Below are 24,476 nucleotides of genomic sequence, written 5' to 3' on the forward strand. Positions count from 1 at the left end.
CACATGAAGGACAGCTTGCAGTGACCGGAGGACCCAAAGGCCTGAAGACAGATCTGGGGATGGGAAAGTAGGAGTGGGAATGGGGGTTCTTGGAGAAAGGACACATGGGAATGCCTGGGAGAGGGGAGAGGTGTGGTGGGATCACTTTTCCTGGAGATGTCTACCAGGAGGTCATGATGTCTGCTGGGCCAGATATCTTTTGATACGAGAGATCAATTATCCTGAGAATCGGCTAGTGACATGAACATGGGAGCCAGACAGCAGATGGACTAAAGGGGTGGAATGTGGTTGACACTCTCGGAACCCCTTTTATTCTAAAGCCAAAGTCCTTGGATCCCTGATCAGTAAAACCCAAAGAGAGTTGGGAGAGTGGAGCATATGTCCTAAGGTGGCTGTAGGCCCTCTCTGGGAATACTCCATCTCCATCCCAGGATGCTCCTGGAAGCTCAGCAGGGCCAAATGCCACGAGGAGGCTGCTGACCTCCAGGAATCATGCAGCCATTGGGAACAAACAGTTCAACTCCCAAAGTCAGAACTCGTGGGCATGCCAGTCTAGCCCAGAGGTGGGTCTGTGTGGGTTGGTCACAATGTCCTGAGCTTCTGCCCTTACTGTTTTTGGACAGTGAGAGATTGGGTGGGATGGCAGGAGTATGTTGTCTTTAGAAAAGAGGAGGCAGACTCACAGCCTCAGCCACAAAACTCACATAATGATAAAAAGTACTTCAAACAATCTTAAGAGCATGAGTGCCTTACAGAAGTTACCTCGTCACTCATGTCAAAATGACTGTTTTGGGAGAAGTAAAACTGAATTTATTCACAGGCATGTTGTCTATCGAAACAAAAATACTACTGAATCCTCAAAAAGGTTGATAAGCCAAACTAGGTGCAAGTAGGTCTAATAAGTTTGCAACGTTTCAGGACATAAGATCAATATACCCAAATCAACTATTGCTATACACTAGCAATAAACAACCAAAAATTGAAAATGCCATATATAATAGCATCAAAACTATCAAATACTTAGGTATAAATTTGACAAAAGAGGTATAAGACTTGTACGGTGAAAACTATAAAATTTCTCTCTGCTGAGAGAAATTAAAGAAGACCTAAATAAAGGGAGAGATATACCATAATCATGGATCAAAAGACTCAATGTTGTTAAGATGCCAATTCCCTCAAATTCATCTATAGATTCAATACCAATCAAAATCCTAGTAATTTTTTTTATTATTACTTTTCTTATACAGCAAGTTCTTATTAGTCATCAATTTTATACCCATCAGTGTATACATGTCAATCCCAATCACCCAATTCAGCACACCACCATCCCCACCCTCCTGGCGTTATCCCCCTTTGGTGTCCATACGTTTGTTCTCTACAACTGTGTCTCAACTTCTGCCCTGCAGACTGGTTCACCTGTACCGTTTTTCTAGGTTCCACATACATGTGTTAATATACGATATTTGTTTTTTGACTTACTTCACTCTGTATGACAGTCTTTAGATCCATCCATGTCTCAACAAATGACTCAATTTCGTTCCTTTTTGTGGCTGAGTAATATTCCATTGTATATATGTACCACATCTTCCTTATCCATTTGTCTGTCGATGGCCATTTAGGTTGCTTCCATGACCTGGTTATTGTAAATAGTGCTGCAATGAACATTGGGGTGCATGTGTCTCTTTGAATTATGGTTTTCTCTGGGTATATGCCCAGTAGTGGGATTGCTGGATCATATGGTAATTCTATTTTTAGTTTTTTAAAGACGCTCCATACTGTTCTCCATAGTGGCTGTATCAATTTACATTCCCACCAACAGAGCAGGAGGGTTCCCTTTTCTCCACAACCTCTCCAGCATTTGCTGTTTGTAGATTTTCTGATGATGCCCATTCTAACTGATGTGAGGTGATACCTCATTGTAGTTTTGATTTGCATTTCTCTAATAAATAGTGATGTTGAGCAGCTTTTCATGTTCTTCTTGGCCATCTGTATGTCTTCTTTGGAGAAATGTCTATTTAGGTCTTCTGTCCATTTTTGGTTTGGGTTGTTTGTTTCTTTAATATTGAGCTGCATGAGCTGTTTATATATTTTGGAGATTAATCCTTTGTCCATTGATTCATTTGCAAATATTTTCTCCCATTCTGAGGGTTGTCTTTTTGTCGTGTTTATGGTTTCCTTTGCTGTGCAAAAGCTTTTAAGTTTCATTAGGTCCCATTTGTTTATCTTTGTTTTTATTCCCATTACTCTAGGAGGTGGATCAAAAAAGATCTTGCTGTGATTTATGTCAAAGAGTGTTTTTGCTATGTTTTCCTCTAAGAGTTTTATAGTGTCCAGTCTTACATTTAGGTCTTGAATCCATTTTGAGTTTCTTTTTCTGTATGGTGTTAGGGAGTGTTCTAATTTCATTCTTTTACATGTAGCTGTCCAGTTTTCCCAGCACCACTTATTTAAGAGACTGTCTCTTCTCCACTGTATATCTTTGCCTCCTTTGTCATAGATTAGTTGACCATAAGTGCATGGGTTTATCTCTGGGCTTTCTCTCTTGTTCCATTGATCTATGTTTCTGCTTTTGTGCCAGTACCATATTGTCTTTTTTTTTTTTTTTTTTAACATCTTTATTGGGGTATAATTGCTTTACAATAGTGTGTTAGTTTCTGCTTTACAACAAAGTGAATCAGCTATACATATACATATGCTCCCATGTGTCTTCCCTCCTGCGTCTCCCTCCCTCCCACTCTCCCCATCCCACCCCTCCAGGCCGTCCCAAAGCCCCGAGCTAATATCCCTGTGCCCTGCGGCTGCTTCCCCCTAGCTATCTACCTTACTACGTTTGTTAGTGTGTATATGTCCATGACTCTCCCTCGCCCTGTCAAAACTCACCCTTCCCCCTCCCCATATCCTCAAGTCCGTTCTCCAGTAGGTCTGCGCCTCTATTCCTGTCTTATCCCTAGGTTCTTCATGACATTTTTTTCCTTAAATTCCATATATATGTGTTAGCATATGGTATTTGTCTTTTTCTTTCTGACTTACTTCACTCTGTATGACAGACTCTAGGTCTATCCATCTCATTACAAATAACTCAATTTCATTTCTTTTTAAGGCTGAGTAATATTCCATTGTGTATATGTGCCACATCTTCTTTATCCATTCGTCCAATGATGGGCGCTTAGGTTCTTTCCATCTCCGGGCTATTGTAAATAGAGCTGCGATGAACATTTTGGTACATGACTCTTTTTGAATTTTGGTTTTCTCAGGGTATATGCCCAGTAGTGGGATTGCTGGGTCATATGGTAATTCTATTTGTAGTTTTTTAAGGAACCTCCATACTGTTCTCCATAGTGGCTGAACCAATTCACATTCCCACCAGCAGTGCAAGAGTGTTTGGAGAAATGTCTGTTTAGGTCTTCTGCCCATTTTTGGATGGGGTTGTTTGTTTTTTTGTTATTGAGCTGCATGAGCTGCTTGTAAATTTTGGAGATTAATCCTTTGTCAGTTGCTTCATTTGCAAATGTTTTCTCCCATTCTGAGGGTTGTCTTTTGGTCTTGATTATGGTTTCCTTTGCTGTGCAAAAGCTTTGAAGTTTCATTAGGTCCCATTTGTTTATTTTTGTTTTTATTTCCATTACTCTAGGAGGTGGGTCAGAAAGGATCTTGCTGTGATTTATGTCATAGAGTGTTCTTCCTATGTTTTCCTCTAAGAGTTTGATAGTTTCTGGCCTTACATTTAGGTCTTTAATCCATTTTGAGCTTATTTTTGTGTATGGTGTTAGGGAGTGATCTAATCTCATACTTTTACATGTACCTGTCCAGTTTTCCCAGCACCATTTATTGAAGAGGCTGTCCTTTCTCCACTGTACATTCCTGCCTCCTTTATCAAAGATAAGGTGTCCATATGTGCGTGGGTTTATCTCTGGGCTTTCTATCCTGTTCCACTGATCTATCTTTCTGTTTTTGTGCCAGTACCATACTGTCTTGATTACTATAACTTTGTAGTATAGTCTGAAGTCAGGGAGTTTGATTCCTCCACCTACGTTTTTTTCCCCTCAAGACTGTTTTGGCTATTCGGCGTCTTTTGTGTCTCCATACAAATTTTAAGATTTTTTGTTCTAGTTCCGTAAAAAATGCCATTGGTAATTTAATAGGGATTGCATTGAATCTGTAGATTGCTTTGGGTAGTATAGTCTTTTCCACAATATTGATTCATCCAATCCAAGAACATGGTTTATCTCTCCATCTGTTGTTATCATCTTTAATTTCTTTCATCAGCGTCTTATAGTTTTCTGCATACAGGTCTTTGTCTTCCTAGGTAGGTTTATTCCTAGGTATTTTATTCTTTTCCTTGCAATGGTAAATAGAAGTGTTTCCTTAATTTCTCTTTCAGATTTTTCATCATTAGTGTATAGGAATGCAAGAGATTTCTGTGCATTAATTTTGTATCCTGCAACTTTACCAAATTCATTGATTAGCTCTAGTAGTTTTCTGGTGGCATTTTTAGGATTCTCTATGTAAAGTATCATGTCATCTGCAAACAGTGACAGTTTTACTTCTTCTTTTCCAATTTGTATTCCTTTTATTTCTTTTTCTTCTCTGATTGTCATGGCTAGGACTTCCAAGACTATGTTGAATAATAGTGGTGAGAATGGACATCCTTGTGTTGTTCCTGATCTTAGAGGAAATGCTTTCAGTTTTTCACCATTGAGAATGATGTTTGCTGTTGGTTTGTTGTATATGGCCTTTATTATGTTGAGGTAGGTTCCCTCTATGCCCAATTTCTGGAGAGTTTTTATCATAAATGTATGTTGAATTTTGTCAAAAGCTTTTTCTGCATCTATTGAGATGATCATATGGTTTTTATTCTTCAAGTTGTTAATATGGTGTATCACATTGATTGATTTGTGTATATTGAAGAATCCTTGCATCCCTGGGATAAATCCACCTTGATTATGATGTATGATCCTTTTAATATGTTGTTGGATTATGGTTGCTAGTATTTTGTTGAGGATTTTTGCATCTATATTCATCAGTGATATTGGTCTGTAATTTTCTTTTTTTGTAGTATCTTTGTCTGGTTTGGATATCAGGGTGATGGTGGCCTCATAGAATGAGTTTGGGAGTGTTCCTTCCTCTGCAATTTTTGGGAAAAGTTTGAGAAGGATGGGTGTTAGCTCTTCTCTAAATGTTTGATAGAATTCACCTGTGAAGCCATCTGGTCCTGGACTTTTGTTTGTTAGAAGATTTATTTATTTATTTATTTATGTATTTTGCAGTATGTGGGCCTCTCACTGTTGTGGCCTCTCCCATTTTGGAGCACAGGCTCTGGACACGCAGGCTTAGCAGCCATGGCTCACGGGCCCAGCCGCTCCACGTCATGTGGGATCTTCCTGGACCGGGGCATGAACCCATGTCCCCTGTATCGGCAGGCGGACTCTCAACCACTGCACCATCAGGGAAGCCCCTGTTGGAAGATTTTTAATCACAGGTTCAATTTAATTACTTTGATTGGTCTGTTCATATTTTCTATTTCTTCCTGGTTCAGTCTTGGAAGGTTATACCTTTCTATGAATTTGTCCATTTCTTCCAGGTTGTCCATTTTATTGGCATAGAGTCACTTGTAGTAGTCTCTTAGGATGCTTTGTATTTCTGCACTGTCTGTTGTAACGTCTCCTTTTTCATTTCTAATTTTATTGATTTGAGTCCTCTCCCTCTTTTTCTTGATGAGTCTGGCTAATGGTTTATCAATTTTGTTTATCTTTTCAAAGAAACAGCTTTTAGTTTTATTTATCTTTGCTATTGTTTCCTTTGTTTCTATTTCATTTATTTCTGCTCTGATCTTTATGATTTCTTTCCTTCTACTAACTTTGGGTTTTGTTTGTTCTTCTTTCTCTAGTTCCTTTAGGTGTAAGGTTAGATTGTTTATTTGAGATATTTCTTGTTTCTTGAGGTAGGCTTGTATAGCTATAAACTTCCCTCTTAGAACTGCTTTTGCTGCATCCCATAGGTTTTGGATCATCGTGTTTTCATTGTCATTTGTCTCTAGGTATTTTTTGATTTCCTTTTTGATTTCTTCCGTGATCTCTTGGTTATTTAGTAACATATTGTTTAGCCTCCATGTGTTTGTGTTTTTTACGTTTTTTCCCCCTGTAATTCATTTCTAATGTCATAGCGTTGTGGTCAGAAAAGATGCTTGATATGATTTCAATTTTCTTGAATTTACTGAGGCTTGATTTGTGACCCAAGATGTGATCTATCCTGGAGAATGTTCTGTGCACACTTGAGAAGAAAGTGTAATCTGCTGTTTTTGGATGGCATGCCCTATAAATATCAATTAAATCTATCGGGTCTATTGTGTCATTTAAAGCTTCTGTTTCCTTATTTATTTTCATTTTGGATGATATGTCCTTTGGTGTAAGTGAGGTGGTAAAATCCCCCACTCTTATTGTGTTACTGTCAATTTCCCCTTTTATGGCTGTTAGTATTTGCCTTATGTATTGAGGTGCTCCTATGTTGGGTGCATAAATATTTACAATTGTTATATCTTCTTCTTGGATTGATCCTTTGATCATTATGTAGTGTCCTTCCTTGTCTCTTGTAACATTCTTTATTTTAAAGTCTATTTTGTCTGATATGAGTATTGCTACTCCAGCTTTCTTTTGATTTCCATTTGCATGGAATATCTTTTTCCATCCCCTCACTTTCAATCTGTATGTGTCCCTAGGTCTGAAGTGGGTCTCTTGTGGACAGCATATATATGGGTCTTGTTTCTGTATCCATTCAGCAAGCCTGTCTCTTTTGGTTGGAACATTTCATTCATTCACGTTTAAGGTAATTATTGATATGTATGTTCCTGTGACCATTTTCTTAATTTTTTTGGGTTTGTTTTTGTAGGTTCTTTTCTTCTCTTGTATTTCACACTTAGAGAAGTTCCTTTAGCATTTGTTGTAGAGCTGGTTTGGTGGTGCTGGATTCTCTTAGCTTTTGCTTGTCTGTAAAGCTTTTGATTTCTCCATCGAATCTGAATGAAATCCTTGTTGGGTAGAGTAATCTTTGTTGTAGGTTCTTCCCTTTCATCACTTTAAGTATATCATGCCACTTCCTTCTGACTTGTAGAGTTTCTGCTGAGAAATCAGCTCTTAACCTTATGGGAGTTCCCTTGTATGTTATTTTTCCCTTGCTGCTTTCAATAATTTTTCTTTGTCTTTAATTTTTTTGCCAATTTGATTACTATGTGTCTCGGTGTGTTCTCCTTGGGTTTATCCTGTATGGGACTCGCTGCACTTCCTGGACTTGGGTGGCTATTTCCTTTCCCATGTTAGGGAAGTTTTCGACTATAATCTCTTCAAATATTTCCTCTGGTCCTTTCTCTCTCTCTTCTCCCTCTGGGACCCCTATAATGCGACTGTTGTTGCATTTAATGTTGTCCCAGAGGTCTCTTAGGCTGTCTTCATTTCTTTTCATTCTTTTTTCTTTATTCTGTTCCACAATAGTGAATTCCACCATCCTGTCTTCCAGGTCACTTATCCGTTCTTCTGCCTCAGTTATTCTGCTATTGATTTCTTCTAGTGTAGTTTTCATTTCAGTTATTGTATTGCTCATCTCTGTTTGGTTGTTCTTTAATTCTTCTAGGTCTTTGTTAAACATTTCTTGCATCTTCTCGATCTTTGCCTCCATTCTTTTTCCAAGGACCTGGATCATCTTCACTATCATTATTCTGAATTCTTTTTCTGGAAGGTTGCCTATCTCCACTTCATTTAGTTGTTTTTCTGGGGTTTTATCTTGTTCCTTCATCTGGTACATAGCCCTCTGCCTTTTCACCTTGTCTACCTTTCTGTGAATGTGGTTTCTGTTCCACAGGCTGCAGTACTGTAGTTCTTCTTGCTTCTGCTGTCTGCCCTCTGGTGGATGAGGCTATCTAAGAGGCTTGTGCAAGTTTCCTGATGGGAGGGGCTGGTGGTGGGTAGAGCTGGGTGTTGCTCTGGTGGGCAGAGCTCAATAAAGCTTTAATCCTCTTGACTGTTGATGGGTGGGGCTGGGTTCCCTCCCTGTTGGTTGGCCTGAGGCAACCCAACACTGGAGCCTACCTGGGCTCTTTGGTGGGGCTAATGGCAGACTCTGGGAGGGCTCACACCAAGGAGTACTTCCCAGAACTTCTGCTGCCAGTGTCCTTGTCCCCACGGTGAGCAACAGCCACACCCCGCCTCTGCAGGAGACCCTCCAACACTAGCAGGTAGGTCTGGTTCAGTCTCCCCTGGGGTCACTGCTCCTTCCCCTGGGTCCTGATGTGCACACTACTTTGTGTGTGCCCTCCAAGAGTGGAGTCTCTGTTTACCCCAGTCCTGTCGAAGTCCTGCAATCAAATCCCACTAGCCTTCAAAGTCTGATTCTCTAGGAATTCCTCTTACCGTTGCCGGACCCCCAGATTCGGAGGCCTGACATGGGGCTCAGAACCTTCACTCCAGTGGGTGGACTTCTGTGGTATAAGTGTTTTCCAGTCCATGAGTCACCCACCCAGCAGTTATGGGATTTGATTTTATTGTGATTGCGCCCCTCCTACCGTCTCATTGTGGCTTCTCGTTTGTCTTTGGATATGGGGTATCTTTTTTGGTGAGTTCCAGTGTCTTCCTGTCGATGATTGTCCAGCAGCTAGTTGTGATTCTGGTGTTTTCACAAGAGGGAGCGAGAGCTCGTCCTGCTACTCCACCATCTTGGTTCAGGCCCTTGACATTGTAGCTTTATTATCAATAACCTTTTGATTTGTTCACTGTTGTACACATTTGCTTTTTATCTTAGTAGAGAAATTTCTGAAAATTATTAGAAATAGCCAAATTTTAGTGTTTTTCTATTCTTATGTAACAGTCTACCTTGATTTTGCTCATCCAAAACAATAATTCATCTTATTTGACTCAGTCCTGTGGAATCACTCATTTTCTCAACATTCAGTTCAACCTTTTACCCACTTGCCAATGCCTCTTCCCTACACTCCTTCTTGCTCTCATCCTGTCTTCCTAAAAACTTACTCCTAAGTATTTTATTAACAAGGAGGCATAATTGATGAAAAACAACTTAATGTTTTCCTTTCTGAAATTATTTGCATTTTAACCCTTATCTTAACAAGATGGGACTCTAATGGAGGAATTGTAGGCACCCATCAGAAGGTTGGAGCAGACCCCTATAAGCAAATCCTATAAAGTGGTGCTTATTCTTATTTTAAGGATTTGGGGGTATTACCCACTCTGTTTACTCATCAGTTAAGCTGCAAATATGCTTGATATACCTCAAGTCCTTCATATGAGTCAAGGTGGCAAAACAGAGAGTTAGCAATTTCAGGCAGAAATTACCTGTTGTTGTAATGCTGGGATGCCTAGCACAGTGCCAAGCCTACAACGAATGCACAACTATCTGTTGTTTAACTGGTCAACCAAGAGTGATTCAGGCTGTGGTCATTGATCCCTAGATTGCTGACTTTATATGCTTTTACTGCCAATCCCTGCAATTCTGTTATAGATTATACGCAGGAGATGGTAGTGAGCTCTGTTCATGGTTCCTTCATATATAGAAGAACGAATGGTCTTACAAAATCAGGAACATGCTTAATCGGGCATGATCAATTATTAACTCCATTTCCAGCCCCTCTCCCCACCCTGGAGGATGGGGGTGGTGGTGGCAGGGGCTGAAATCATGGCTTGGCCTTTCTGGTGACCAGCCCCCATCCAAGAGCAATCCAGGTGCTCACCCGGAGTCACCTCATTAGAACAAAAGACACCCCATTACCCAGGAAATTCCAAGAGATTTAGGAGTTCAGTGTCAGGAACCAGGATTATCTATCTATCATCTCTCTATCTATCTATCTATCTATTATTATCTATCTATATCTCTATCTATAGATAGATATACATTTATATCTATATTTATTTATTTATTTATATGATCTTGCAGTGCCCCATTTTTTTTTTTTTTTTTTCTTTATCATTCCCTTGGATCTGCCCCCTAGGGAAACCCATGGGGAGGAGTATGATGGGCAGAGCAGGATTCAGCTATTTCTGGGTTCTTTGGCTCAACTATCTTCAAACCATCTGTCATCAGCAGTTCAGGCTGCTATAATAAATTACCACAGATTGCGTGGCTTATACAACAATTTATTTTGCATGGTTCTGGAGGCTGGGAAGTCCAAGGTCAAGGTGCTGGAAGATCTGATGAGAGCCCTCTTCCTGGTCTGCAGATGGGCATCTTGTATCCTCACAAAGAGGGCTAGCTGTTTCATTTCTCTTCTTAGGACACCACTCCTATCATGAGGGTAATTACCCTCATGGCTTAATTACCTCCCAAAAGGCCCACCTCCCGATTCCATAACACTGTCAACATATGAATTTCAGGTCACAAACAGTCCATAGCATCAAAATACCACCTCCTAGAAATCAACAAAGCCTCCCAATCTTTCACAACCTGCAATGACTACAGTGGTCCTACAGGATGAAACCTGTAGGCCATCTTAACACCAGGACATAGCTAGAAAACATGTTTTTGAAACATATCTACATTTAACTTGTGTAGTGTGTGTACGTGTGTGTGTATGTGTGCATGCGTGTGTGATTTTTCTCATATAAGCCAAGTTTGGAGAACCAACTGTTGCAACTCTGGCATGAACGTTGGTGTCTGGACACTGCCCACGGTGCCCACAGGGTCTGGTGGGGCAAGACGGTTCCCTTGCAGAAGGAACTGCTTTGGGTCAAAGCAGAACCCTCTGCTGATCCCTAGTGGCTTCCTTTCTGAGCTGAGTTCATGAAGAGATTCCTGACTCCCCACTATGTGTGGGGCTCAGCCAAGGGTCTCATTTCACTCTTTCTAGACCTGGAACTACGGTCTTAACTAGCTTGGGGTGAGGCTCTTGAAGCATTTTGATGTTTTAAGACTAATGAGTCTGCATCCTTGTTTAACTCGGTAATGGCCTCAATGTGGCCTCCAAGCAAATCACTTGACCTTTCCTGAGCTTCACTTTCCTCATCTGTAAAATGGGGATAAAAACTGACCTGCTTTTGTTACAGGACTGTGAGGATTAAAGAAGAAATTGTATGTTGCATGCTATTCAAATGTAAGGTGATATTTCAGGTTTCAACTACAAAATCTGTTTTAAGGACATTAAAGATTTCTCCTCCTTTAAGGAGAATTTACAAATCCTGATTTGTGAAACTGAACAATTGGAAGAAGAATTTCCTAAGGGGTTCCTCTCAAACAACTTTAGGATGGGACCCTGACATCACATATATTTTAGGAAAATGTCCATCATGAATATCTATGCATTTGCATAAAACTTTATTGCACTAAACTCAACCCGTGTGTCTCTGTTCATTTAAGCCTGACGACCTGTAACAATTAGGGTGAGCTAAATTGCTCTAACAATTAGTCCTGAATACGCAGTGACTCAACTACAGTGAAAGTTTATTTCCTGTTCCCAGACCAGGCCTAAGTTCAGGTTGGTGGGCCGTTCTCCATACAGTGATTCAGGCACCTAGCTCCTTCCCCTTGTGACTCTGCTACCACCTATGGCCTGGTTGTCATCTGCGTCCAAATAACAGAAGAGCCAGGAAAACCTCACACAGGGCTTTACCACTTCTGCTCACATTCTCCTAGAGCGACTCTAACCCAAGGGCCCATCTGAGGGCGAGGGAGGCTGGGAAATGCAGTCCAGTGGTGTGCTCAAAGGGAGGAAGGGGTTTTAGTGGACAGTTGGTGGTCTCTACCAGTGTGTAAATGAGGAAAGAGTCTCAATAGGATTAACTGATTTGCCAAAATTAGTCAGGTCATCCAAGTGACAAAGCCAGGACTGCGGCCCAGAGCTTCTGTCATGTCTGGTGCCTTAAAAAGCACAGCCCCACCTCGATCTGAGCCCCACCTCACCTGAACTCTTCTCACTGGTCTCCTAGCTTCCAAGTTTCTCCTTGTACTCTGTTCTCCACCCTGCAGATAGGGGAATATTATCAACATCTACGTAGCCAGATCATTGTGACGGTGACAGAAATTCAAAAAGAGTTAAGAAAATCACCCTGGTCCCTCTGCCCTCACACACCTGTCCCTTCCCCCACGCCATCTCCTAGCCCTCGCGGGTTCAGAGGGAAATTGGAGCCTGAACTTGAGCCAGGAGTGCCTCTACGTCGGGGTCCCCAGAGCAAGAAACGACAAAGGCTACTTTCCAGATCACACTTTTATTCTTACAGAAGCGGGGGCCACACAGCCATAGGGACATGAAGTGTTCAGACAGTAGGCACAGCGCCTGCAGCCGCAGAGCCTGCTGGGGGGTGGGGGGGACCCAGGCCTTTATCCGTGGTCCCCACGATTAAGGAAAAAACTAAAAATCACACAGCATTCACTGCCACCCCCATCCCCACCCCTTCCCTCTCAGTAACAGCTAATTAGATTATGTATCCTTCCAGCCAAAGAAACTGGCTAGAATCCGGATTTTACAGAAAACCTTCATGCAGAGAAACTCGGCGTTCCGGAAGGGAGAGGCCTCTTCTTATACTTTCCACACACGCTGCCCCACTCCCGCCATGTGCCAAGTTTAATTCCACCTGAAACCACCATCTGGACGGGTAGTGACGAGACTGGCTACAAGAAAGAGCTGGTCGCCCAGCTCAACATGCTTGGAAGACTGCCCCTTTCTAGGCAAGATATCACTGAAGCGAAACACTAACCTGAGGCTGGTGTGATCCCCAGACCCTCCCTCCCTTCTGAGCCCCGGGTTCCGAGTGAGGTCTCCGAAGGGCAGGATTTTGCTTTGTAGGACTGAGGATAACAGAAGCTGCTGGCATCTCTGGCCACACTCCCAGGGGCCCAGGGACGGAGGCCCCACTGGTGAAAGGATGGGACCTTATCTGTTGGGCTAACCTAGCTCGGGCTCACCATTCCTCTACAGTAAGTAGGATCATCACTTTAGCGCCGAGCGGGAAGCCCACGGGCCCACTAGGAGAGCTAATGCCAGTATTCACGTGCTTTGCATACAAGTGAGAAAATGAGGTTTCTTTTTTTTTTTCTTATGCCCCCTCCAGAGGCCAAATGGGGAAGAGTGGTTCCTCTGCCATCTGAGTGTCCTGAATGCGCCCAGAACTCCCAGGACCACGCCGAGACACTGCAGCACGCCAAGCCCAGGGCAGGATGAGTGAGCCTCGGCAGCCAAAGCATGGCTCTGGGAGGATTCTGGCAACCTGTGGTGACAAGATTGACACTTCCCTGCAGGCCATGGTTGTGCCTTTCTGAAAAGATGAGAGCTGGCCTTGGGCTGAAGGAAGGACCTTAAACGGCAGACAACCCCCAAGCGTCCACTTAGATCATTTGTTTTTCCTCTGACTATCCACACAAGAGGCTTTTCATGGGGTTTGCAGTTGTGGTGTTTAAGACAGCTCTGCACTTCTACAGCAGAAGGGCCTCAGGTGGTCTTGTGTGTGCTGATGTGACAGATGAGGAAACTACAGCTCAGAGGGACAAATGACTTGCCCACGGGTGCAGAGCTCGTGAGGAATACAGCAAGGACTGAAACCCAGGCCTCCTGGCTCCTGGTGCAGTGGTCTCTCTCTCTCTCTCCGAAAATGTCACTGCCTGGCACAGTTCACTTAATTCCAGCTTCCCTTACACAATTCCCTCTCAGATTCTGGGTTTTCAGCTGAGGCTGGGCAGTTCTTAAGACAGAGCTGCATAAACAACCAAGCTCTACTAGGCGGGCAGGGACCTGGGAAGGTTTCCTTCCCTCTGGAACGGAAATGGAGCTAACTTTTCTCTGAGCTTAGGATTTGTAAGGCACTAAAATTAACTACAGTTGGGGGCCGGGGGAGAAAGAAAAAAAGGGGGAGATGAGTGGTTGGAGAAATCAAGTTGATACTGTTTTCTTTTAGCCCCGCAGTGAGGAACCCCACGAAGCCGAGTGACAGCGGGCTCCATTTTCCTGCTTGGCGCGGTTCCCCCCCGCCCCCAACTCCCACCCCTACTGCAGAGCAGAGGACACAGCCCCACCATGGCAAAGCGGGTTCTGGGAACAAGAGCCATGGAGGGTGGAGAGGCAAGAATGAGCCCAGGTCCTCTGGATTCAATTCAGAGCAGAGACCACTCACCCAGCCTGGGCAGGTGTCCCAGGCCTGGGCCTGGCCAGGATTCAACCCTGAAGTGTCTTCTCCAAGGACACAGTCCCCTCTGAGTGGACTTGGGCAACGGCTGCAGTGGGCCTGCAAGCCTGAGCATGAAGGAGGAAGGGGCAAGGCGCCACCGAGCACGGCAGGGAGAACTTTGGAATCAGACCTGGCTTTGGCACAGCACATCTTGGGCCCGCCCACCTGCCCGCCCCATCTGTTGCCCTCCCAAGACCTCAGGGATGGAGAGGAACCTTCCTTCCTTCCCTCGGCGAGGAGGTCTTGCAGCTGACAAGTGATGGCAGCGCAACTCGAGGGCACCCCCTTCAGCCAAACCCGAGCCCAGGTGACCTAACATGGAGCCTTCCCGGACTCAACCACTGAATCCAAAGCACTTTAGTCCGACGTGACGCTGAGTGGGAAGCCGTGCTAACAGCAGCTGCCGCTTCTCCGGCACCTCTGCTGCGACAGGCGCTTGACTTAGATGACAGTAGCAGGAAGACAGCATTACCCCCTTTCAACAGATGAGGAACAGGGCTCAGAGTGGCTGAGTGACTCACTCAGAGTCACACAGCTAATGAGTGGCAGAACTGGGAACTAGACTCGGGTTTGTCTGACTCCAAATCTCATGTCCTGTCCACTCTACTTGGCTGCCCCTGGAAGCTGGGAGCAAGCTGTCGGGGCCACCTGGGTGGGGTTTCTGGAGGGGTTTCTTTCTGAAAGTGTGGATCTGGCAGAGCAGCCAAGCTTGAGTGAAGGGAAGATAGATGCCTTCTGGCCCTGGGGACAGGGTCCGCCCTCGCGTCCGCCTCCTTCGGGGTGGGCTCCGGCTCAGTGCCTGGCAGCCTTGCAGATCTTGTCATAGACCTCCGGGAAGGCGTCCTGGCAGCCGAGCTGTTTCCGCAGCCTATGGTACAGGGAGCCGTCAAACATCTCCCAGAACTCCTCCCGGTCCATGTAGCAGTCGGCATACAGCATCTGGAACCTGCAGCGCAGACACAAGGGTGAGGACTCGGGGACAGGGGTCAGAGAGGCGGGGAGGGGAAAGGGGAGCAAAGAACCCCAGCCATCCCTAATGCGCCCCTAACGCACCGCCTGCTCTGCAGGGCAGGACGCGCTTTTGGAGGATTTCTCTTGTTTAATCCCCCTAATGAGCTAGTGGTTGAGGCTGGTGCAGGAATTCTTATCCCCATTTTACAGACGGGGAATCTGGGCGCAGGGCTTTAAGTGGCAGTGGAGGCAGAGTCAGTAGAATGCAGGGCACTGCATGCCCGTCTCCCCGATATGCTCACCAGGCTGCCTTCTCTCTCTTTTGTGACGTTCAATAAACTGCATGTAAGGAAAGTGTACAACTTGAAGCTACAAGGGTATATGGCACAACACAGGGAATATAGCCAATATTTTCTCATAACTATAAAGAGTATGACCTTTAAAAACTGTGAATCACTAAATTGTACACCTGTAACATATAATACTGTACAGCAACTATACTTCAATATCATAAATAAATAAAATAAGCAAAAAACCTTTTTTTAATAAGTTAAAAAACAAGAAACGTACTGCTTGATAAGTTTGATGTATGTCTGTAACCTTGAAACTGTCACCTCAGTCCAGGTAACGGCCATATCCATCACCCCCAAACTTTCCTCACGCCCCCGATTCCCCTGTGTTGTCTGTCCGTCACCCTCCACAGTCCCAGGCAGAACTGCCTTCTGTCACCATGGGTTCATCTGCATTTCCCAGAATTTTATATAAAATATATATATATATAAATAGAATCATACAGTACTCTTTTTTCCTGGCTTCTTTCCGTCAGCATAATTATTTTGAGATTCGTCCACATGGATTTTGCACGTCCACGGTTTGTTCCAGGACGTTTCTGAGCAATGCTCCGTCCAGGCCTCTGTGTGGCTTTCGTGGTCCTGAGTCCCCCCCTCCGCTCCTCAGCTTTGGCCTCCAACCTGGAGTGGGAGCCCCTGGACACGTCTAAAGCACCCCCATCAGTGCTCTGTGGCTGACGGCCACACTCTGGGCACTCGCTCACCCGTGCACACTTCGGACGAACTTCTCCAACTGCCTCATGCAGGACCGGGCTTCAAAGTGCTTCACGCGCGGCTCCCCGTAGGCACCAATGTCGACGTAGAGCTCGGCCTCGTTTCCCTTGGGGTGCACCAGGCCCGGCTGGCTGGGCAGGATGAATGGGCACAGCCAGATGGGGTAGACCTGGGGGGCCAGAGAGGGCGTGTTGGTGCTTTTCCTCCCCCAGGAGGCAGGCTCTGCAGCGCTCCCCTCTCTCTGCTGCTCACACGCCACCCTCACCCCGCGTCCCCGCTGAGCTCCCGGCCCGGCTCACGTGGATGTCGCTGTGGAAGGTGTGCAGGGCCTGCGGCAGGCATTTCATGGGCACCAGCATGTCCTGCACCACGTGGTGCTGCTCGTACAGCTTGCGCAGCGTCTCGCCCTGGGTCAGCTTCAGGAGGGAGATCTTGGGAGGCACCATCCAACCAAAGAGGTAGCGGAAGACGGGGTTGTTGCCGAAGGGGATGATGTCCTAAAAGACAAGGGTTGGGGACGGAGAGAAGGAACTCAGCAGGGCCCAGTATCCCCACGTGCCAGGGGCTGGGTCCTCCTCTGGTACTGGACAGAAATGTGACGGGTCCACTCCTATCTGGGGGGGCGTGGCGGTACCCAGCCGGATCTGGGTTTGATTCCCAGCTCCGGCATTTACCAGCTATGATGATGATCTTGGGCTGGGGGCTTAACCTCCCTGAGCTCAGTTTCCTGATCTGCAAAATGGGGCTTATGAGAATGAATGGTAAGATACCAAATGGAAGGCACTCAGGCCATTGCCTGAAGCAAAATAACAACGAAGCTATCGTTGCTGTTCTACTTGCTGAGGTCAGTGTGGCCGGCACAGAGCAGGCACTCCATAAATGTTTGAGAATGCTGCTGAATGGCAAGAGGGATGGATACTCAGAGAGCTTAAGCAATTTCCCTAAGGTCACACAGCCAGAGACGGCTCCCACCGAGGTGGGGAAGGTCTCGCTCAGGTTCAACGATGAGCCCTTCGGTTTACAGCATCTCCTGAGAGGCCTTCTCTGACGCCCCTATTAAAATGTCACTGCTTCCCACCCCTCCATACACACAAACAGCAAATTCTTGCTCACCTGTCAAGGCCAAGCTTGACAGCTACCTTCAATCCTAGGCAGAGCTAGCCACTTTCTCTTGTTCTTGTGGCCCTGCACCGTGCGACCCCGCCTGCCTCCCCTAGGCTGGCCTCTTGGGAAACCCCCCTGAGCAGGGCTGTCCTTCCTCTTCCACTCCTCAAACCTCCACAAGGGAGGAGCCCCCCATTCACGATCGTCCTCCCTGCCCCCAGTCTGCCATCTTCCCGAGGGCTGCCAGCGTGCACCTCATACCCCATCCTCATAGCTCCCGGGCCCTCGAAGCCAAGGACATTCCTTCATTCGTTAGACAATTACGAGGCGCCTGTGTGCTTAGGTGCCAGGTTCTGTGCTGGGTGCTGGGGATACCCAGATCATTGAGACGTGGTCCCTGACCTCAGGTGTGAAGAGCTGCAACAAAGAGATGCAGAGGCAGCTCATAAAAGGGTCCACATCAGACTAGGGTCAGTGGTGGCTGCCCAAAGAAGCCCCCATGCTAAGCTTCAGAGGCTGCATGACTCTTCCTCTCCCCTCCCCTCCCCTGGAATCATCTCCTCTGATCACCAGCCCACTCCCATGAGGGAGGGAGGGGCCTGTCTGCTCTCTTCTCTGTTAGATTCCGGCTCCTACACCAGTTCCTGGCTCACGACAGGAGCTCAGGAAATAGCGTGGCTTTTATTGTTCCCTTGGTTGTCCTTGGAAAAGCCACACAGGCCCATAGCAGAAATCCCCCCTCAAAGGCTAAGCCCTGACCCCGTTTCCCTCACAGCCCTGACCACTCATCATTCCTCCTCCGTCCCAATCTCTTTCCCCTCCACAAAGGCAACCATTCTTAGGAATTATTGGTGTACCCGTCTAGAGACATTCGATGCACAGACAAGTCCATGGGCTTAAAAAGAACACAAGCTGCAAATGGCAGCATCTACTGGCCTCCTGCTTGTCACTGTATCCTGGGTGTCAGCACACAGGGCGCTACTGCATTCTTTGTCCTGGATGCCTGACACTGTACAGACAGACCTCGTTTTAGTGCACTTCTGATCTGTGATCAGTGATCTTTGATGTCACTACTCTGACTTGCTGACGGCTCAGATAATGGTTAGCATTTTTCAGCAATAAAGTATTTTTAAATTAAGGTATGCCCTTTTTTTTTTTAGACATAATGCTAGTACCCACTTAATAGACTACACTATAGTGTAAACATAACTTTTATATGTGGTGGGACAACATTGTAAAGCAATTATGGTCTAATAAAGATATTAAATTTAAAAAAATATATATATATGCACTGGGAAACCAAAAAATTCGTGTAACTCACTTTATTGTGATATTTGCTTTATTGCAGTGGTCTGGAACCCAACATGCAATATCTCCAAGGTCACCCTTCACGGGGTGGGGCTGCAAAGTCCTAGCCCCCTGGCCTCAAGGTGGGACAGCCCTGGAGGGCCATCCAGCCCCAGAGCTCGCTGTGGGTTGGCTGAGGTCTTTGTTGTGGCTGCCTGACACCTCCGCTTTTCCCTCTGCCGGGCCCTGCTTCCCTTTCCTCTCGCAGTTGAGGATCGCCAGAGTTCTCCTGAACAAACTTCCTGTGCGCACATCTTGGTAGTAAAACACCCATCCTTACTCATCCTTCCAGATTCTTCCTTTAACTTCAGGCAGTACAGGCTAGAGTTTAACAGCACAAAAATAGAAGACAAACCTCATTTTGAAACCTAGCTCTGTGGTTTTAAAACCCATCCAGGAGTTCTCTGCTATTCCTTTCTTCAAGAGGTGGAGCTTAATTCCCTCCTCCTTGGGTGTGGGCCAGACTTGGTGACTCCATTCTAATAAGAGAGTACGGTGGGAGTGGCGAGGTGACAAGACTGTGTCATGGAAGGCACTGAGGACCCCTCCTTGGTCTCTCTCTTGGATCACCTGCTCTGGGGGAAGCCAGCTGCCCCGCTGTGAGGACACTTGAGCAGCCCAGGTGGCAAGGAACGGAGGCCTCTTGTCAACAGCCACGTGAGGGACCCTTCCAGGAAGCAGATTCTCCAGCCCTACTAAAGCCTCCAGCACACCAGCCCTGCCGACACCTTGACTGCAGCCCTGAGCCAGAAACAGCCACGTCATCGCTCTCCAATCCCTGAGCCTCGAAACTGGGCAGTTGTTTTAATCCTCACAATTTGGGGTTAATTCATTATGCAGCAATAGATAACCGATACACTCTTATCTCTTACTGAGTTGTGTTACTCTGGATAACCTAGACCAGTTTCTTCGTCTGTTAAGTGGAAACGGCACTAGGACCTACCCTCACAGGGCTGTTAGGAAGACGGAGAGAATGCGTGTAAAGTGTCTGGCCTAAGAACGAACATGTAAGGAGTGATTCACGTTAATTGCTGCTGTTACCATGCTGATGTGCTCACGTACTTTGCTGGCCCCTCTTTCCTTTCCTGTCTCTTAAATATCCCTGCTCTTGACAAAACCACACCTCCCACACCCTTAACACTGCTCCTGGCAGGGATAAAGAGGGACTCGGGGGTCTTCTGCCTTTGGCAAAACTTTCCACCAAACGTTCTGGGCCTGGACACTGCTCAAAGGAGGACTAACAGGGATGGGGGAAGCCCAGAGCTCCCCAGGCCTTGACGAAGCCTCTGCTGCCCACTCCTCCACCCCTTACCACTGCCCCGTCACATCCTGCCTGAGAGACCTCGCCCACGATTAGAAGTGACCCGACACCTCCTCCTAGGAGACCACCAGGTGTAATTCCTTCATGCCTGACATCCCTATTTATCTCAGTCACGGTTGACTTTTGGGTGCCTCCCACAAGCACCTTTGATGTGCTACAGCGATGCAATGTCTTTTAACCTGACCCCACTGGCCACTGTCCCCCCATCTTCCAAGCCCCTCCCCTGTGCTCTCTCATGGTCTAAACAGCAGCAACCCCCCTCCATCCTCAAGCTCTTCTCTCGACCGTCGTGTCCTCTCCTTGCTCTTAGCTGGAACCTGGCTGGCCCCTGCAGCCCTCCGAGGTGGTATCATTTTCTCTCCATGAGCCTCGGGGTAGACGGAGGTGAGGTGGGCTCCGCATCACTGCTTCTAGGTCTCTGCCCCTCCCATTCCCTGAAAACCCTCAGCAGCTTTGCAGCCTCCTGTCCATCATCTCCACCCCCATCATCTCCCTCGTTCCCAGATCACTACCACCTTCTTCAACACTCATCTTAACACTGATGCGATTTAATATCCACCTCTACGATCTTTCCCACGCCCCAGCCTCCTCTCTGTCCTCCAGCGATCTTACCTTCCACCTGGCCTCTGCCCTGACTCTCATGTCACACTCCAGAGCAGGGGATGACGAACTATAGCCCGTGGGAATCGGTCTGCAAGCGGATCCAGCCTGCTGGCCAGATCTGGCCCCCTGCCTGTGTTTATACATAGTGTCACTGGAGCACAGCCATGCACGTTTGTTTGTGCACTGCCTGTGGCTGCTTTTGCGCTACAAGGGCAGCGCTGAGCAGCTGCGACAGGACGTATGACCCGCAGAACCTAAAGCTTTTGCTATTTGGCCCTTAAGAAAGTTTGCTGACCTCTCGATGTTGTCCTATTGTCTGTATTCATTGCCTCTGCTGACTTGGAAAAAGAAAAAGCAGGTCAGAGCTGTGAGCTGAGTTTATTCAGTGTCTCACTGACTATAGCCTGGGAGACCCGCTCTCAAACAGCTCTGAGAAACAGTTCCGAAGAGGTAAAGGCCAGAGCAGTATGTATGGGATTTTGGCGAAGCGTACATGTAATCAAGCACTGGTCTTGGTCGAAGGTTGTTGCTAGTTATGAGGAACAGTCGTCTTATTAATGGTTTTGGTACTTTTCTAAGTATGGGAAGATCCAAGAATTTGGGTTCATAAAATTTTATCCTCAAAATATCTACCTATCTGAAGGCTGTCTTTATCTGCCAGTTTTCCCATAGCACAGAGTGCCTCATTACTGACCTTTGCCCTGAAATCCTTTCAGGGGGTGTTGACGGCAAGGCCTAATGACTGCCTTCCTGCAGAACTGGATGGTAGGCAACATTCTTCATTTGGCATCTCCATAGTTTCAACTCCAAGCGTTCGCCCTCTGACCATCACTAACTCTCCTTCCTGCTGCCCATGCCCCCCAGTGCTCTGACGTCAATTCTTCACCCCAAGGGGCACCCAGGCCACCATATCAGTCCCTTCAGCCCTGCACATCCTCACTGCCCTGCCTCAGCTGGCTCGGATTTCATCCTGATCATGTCCTGGCTTTTCCAACCCTGCCCCACTTGTCATACTCATTTGCAAAACCTCAACCGTGGTTAAATCTTACTTTCTCCCTATGCTGTACCCCGTCCACAGAGCTGAACGTGTGAAAATCCACAACCACCAGGGCTGGTCTCACTGTAAACTCGTGGTCATGAATCTTTGGCAGGCCCAGTGCTGCCCAGCAATCCTATGACATTTCCCCAGTTGATTCATTCCCACTCTCCAAGGGACAATTTCCCATCTCCTCTCACCTCAATCCTTCAACAACCCCTCACCCCCTCATCTCAGCTAAAATCCTTGCTTCCTATCTCATTGAGAAAACAGAAGAACTCCCACACCCTCCCACCACCAAATGGTCCTCCTGTTTGTAGCAACTGTTCCATTAACACTTCCTCGCTCCTGTCCAGTGGGTGAATCTCCATGCTCTCACCTAAAGGCAACCTCTCCACCTGAGCACAGGATCCATCCATCCTCAAGGTTCACCCTGCGAGCACACCCTCTCCCCTGCACTGCCAGCACATCAACGTGCGGTAACCTCTCCCTTCTTGAAAGTCACACATGGACTTCCCTGGCGGTCCAGTGGTTAACACTCTGCACTTCCATTGCAGGGGGCACGGGTTTGATCCCTGGTTGGGGAACTAAGATCCCATGTGCCATGCGGCACAGCCAAAAAAAAAAAAATCAAAATAAAAAATAAAACAGTCACACAAAATATTTCCTCTCGATCCTACACCCCCCTCTGGCTCCCACCCTACTTTTCTGCTTTCCCTTATACTGAGCCTTCTCAGATTTCCATTTTCACTGTCTCCACTTCCCTGCCTCTGTTTTCTCTCGAACCCACGTCAGGCTTTCAGTCCCACGGCTCAAGGTCATGAGTGACCTTCTCATGACTAAGACCAGGGGTCGATGCGTTGTCGTCATCTCACGCAGGGGCATCTGACACAGCTGTTCATCTCCCTTCTTGACACGCTGTCCTCAGGTAGCTTCCGGGATGCCAGTCCTCCTGGGTTTCTCCTCGCCTTGGGCTGATGGCGTCTTCTCCTCTCCTGGCTGCTTCCTCCTCCCTCAACTTTGCAGGGCTTGGCTCTGGGACTTCTCTTCTCTAACCTCCCTCACTCGTCTAGTCCCACGGTGTTAATTAACACTTCTCTGCTGACGATACCCACAGTGATACGGATTTCTTTGACCTCTGCCCTGAAGATCTGACATATGTGCCAGCTGCCCACCCAACGTCCCACCTGCATGTCTGAAAAGCATCTCACGCTGACATGTCCCAAACCAAACTTCTGATTTTCCTTCCCAGACCCCTCCCCCATGTTGTCCATAGCAGTCAATGGCACCTGGGGTCACCCAGTTGCTTGGGTCCCTAACCTTGGAATCACACCCAAGGGCAATCTGTGGGAAATCCCATTGGTTGGTTCAACCTTCACAGCACCTCCCAGATCTGAGACCCCCTTCCTCCTCCACCGCTACCACCCCGGACGACAGAATCTTCTTTCTTCCGCTCTCCCACTCTTGCCACCTCCACCCCATCCACTCTCCACCTAGCTGTCAAAATTATCCTTTTAAAACAAACATCAGGTCATGTCACTTTTCTGCACCAAGTCCTCCACTGGCTTCCTTACCACACAAGGTAAAACATAAAGTCCTCCCCTGACCTACAAGGACCCACATGATCTAGGCTATGGCTGCTGTCTGACAGCATTCTCCACCATGGGTCTAGCTCAAGGGCCTTCTTGCTGTCTTCAGAAACACACAGCCTTGCTGTGACAACCTGCACCTTGCTGTGATGCAAAAGAATGGAGTTGGACCCGCACCTCACACCATATACAAAACTTAACTTAAAACGGATCAAGCACCTACATATAAGAGCTAAAACCATAAGGCTTTTAGAAGATAACGCAGGAAGAAATCTTCGTGACTTTGGGATTTAGCAATGGATTCTTAGATACGACACTAAAAGCATGAGTAACAAAAGAAAAAATAGATCAACTGGACTTCATCAAAACCAAAAACTTTCGTGAATCAAAAGACATTGTCGGGGGCTTCCCTGGTGGCGCAGTGGTTGAGAGTCCGCCTGCTGATGCAGGGGACACGGGTTCGTGTCCCGGTCCGGGAAGATCCCACATGCCGCAGAGCGGCTGGGCCCGTGAGCCATGGCCGCTGAGCCTGCGCGTCCGGAGCCTGTGCTCCGCAACGGGAGAGGCCACAACAGTGAGAGGCCCGCGTACCGCAAAAAAAAAAAAAAAAGACATTGTCGGGACTTCCCTGGCGGTCCAGTGGTTAAGACTTCGCCTTCCAATACAGGGGATGCGGGTTCCATCCCTGGTCGGGGAGTAAGATCCCACATGCCTCACGGCCAAATGACTGAAACAGAATACTGTAACAAATTCAATAAAGACTTTAAAAATGGTCCACGTCAAAAAAAATCTAAAAAAAAAAAAGACATTATCAAGGAAGTGAAAGACAACCTACAGATTGAGAGGAAATATTTGCAAATCATGTATTTGATGAGGGTCTAATATCCAGAATATATATAGAACTCTTACAAGTCAACAACAAAGATCAATAACTCAATTAAAATTGGGCAAAGGATCTGAACAGACACTTCTCCAAGAAATATCCAAATGGCCAACAGGCACATGGAAGGATACTGAACATCGCTAGTCATTAGGAAAACACAAATCAAAATCACAGTGCCATTCCACTTCTTACCCACTAGGATAGCTATCGCAAAAAAAACAGAAAACAACGAGCGCTGGTGAGAATGTAGAGAAACTGGAACCTACATGTGCTGCTGTTGAGAATGTAAAATGGCTCAGCCACCATGGAAAGCGTCTGGCGGTTCCTCCATAGGTTACACACAGAATCGTCACACGACCCAGTAGTTCCACTCCTAGGCGTGTATCCTCCAAAACTGAAAACTAGTACCCAGACAAGTTCTTGTACAT

The 24,476-nt window shown here is 46.5% G+C and overlaps 1 protein-coding gene across 1 annotated transcript in view; it reads right to left on the reverse strand.

The window, feature by feature from the left end:
- Positions 1-13,819: 13,819 nt before the first annotated feature.
- The window catches only part of DHCR24 (24-dehydrocholesterol reductase), a 33,778-nt gene continuing 23,121 nt past the window's right edge, over positions 13,820-24,476 (reverse strand). Inside the window, exons 7-9 of the mRNA XM_065881817.1 lie at positions 16,465-16,662; positions 16,156-16,334; positions 13,820-15,096 (exon numbers count right to left, since the gene is read on the reverse strand). Of these exons, the coding sequence (XP_065737889.1) occupies positions 14,943-15,096; positions 16,156-16,334; positions 16,465-16,662 (531 nt within the window). The 3' untranslated portion in view covers positions 13,820-14,942. The remainder of the gene's footprint in view (positions 15,097-16,155; positions 16,335-16,464; positions 16,663-24,476) is intronic.

Source organism: Phocoena phocoena, chromosome 1 (genome assembly GCF_963924675.1).
Source record: "Phocoena phocoena chromosome 1, mPhoPho1.1, whole genome shotgun sequence".
NCBI classification, from domain to species: Eukaryota; Metazoa; Chordata; class Mammalia; order Artiodactyla; family Phocoenidae; genus Phocoena; species Phocoena phocoena.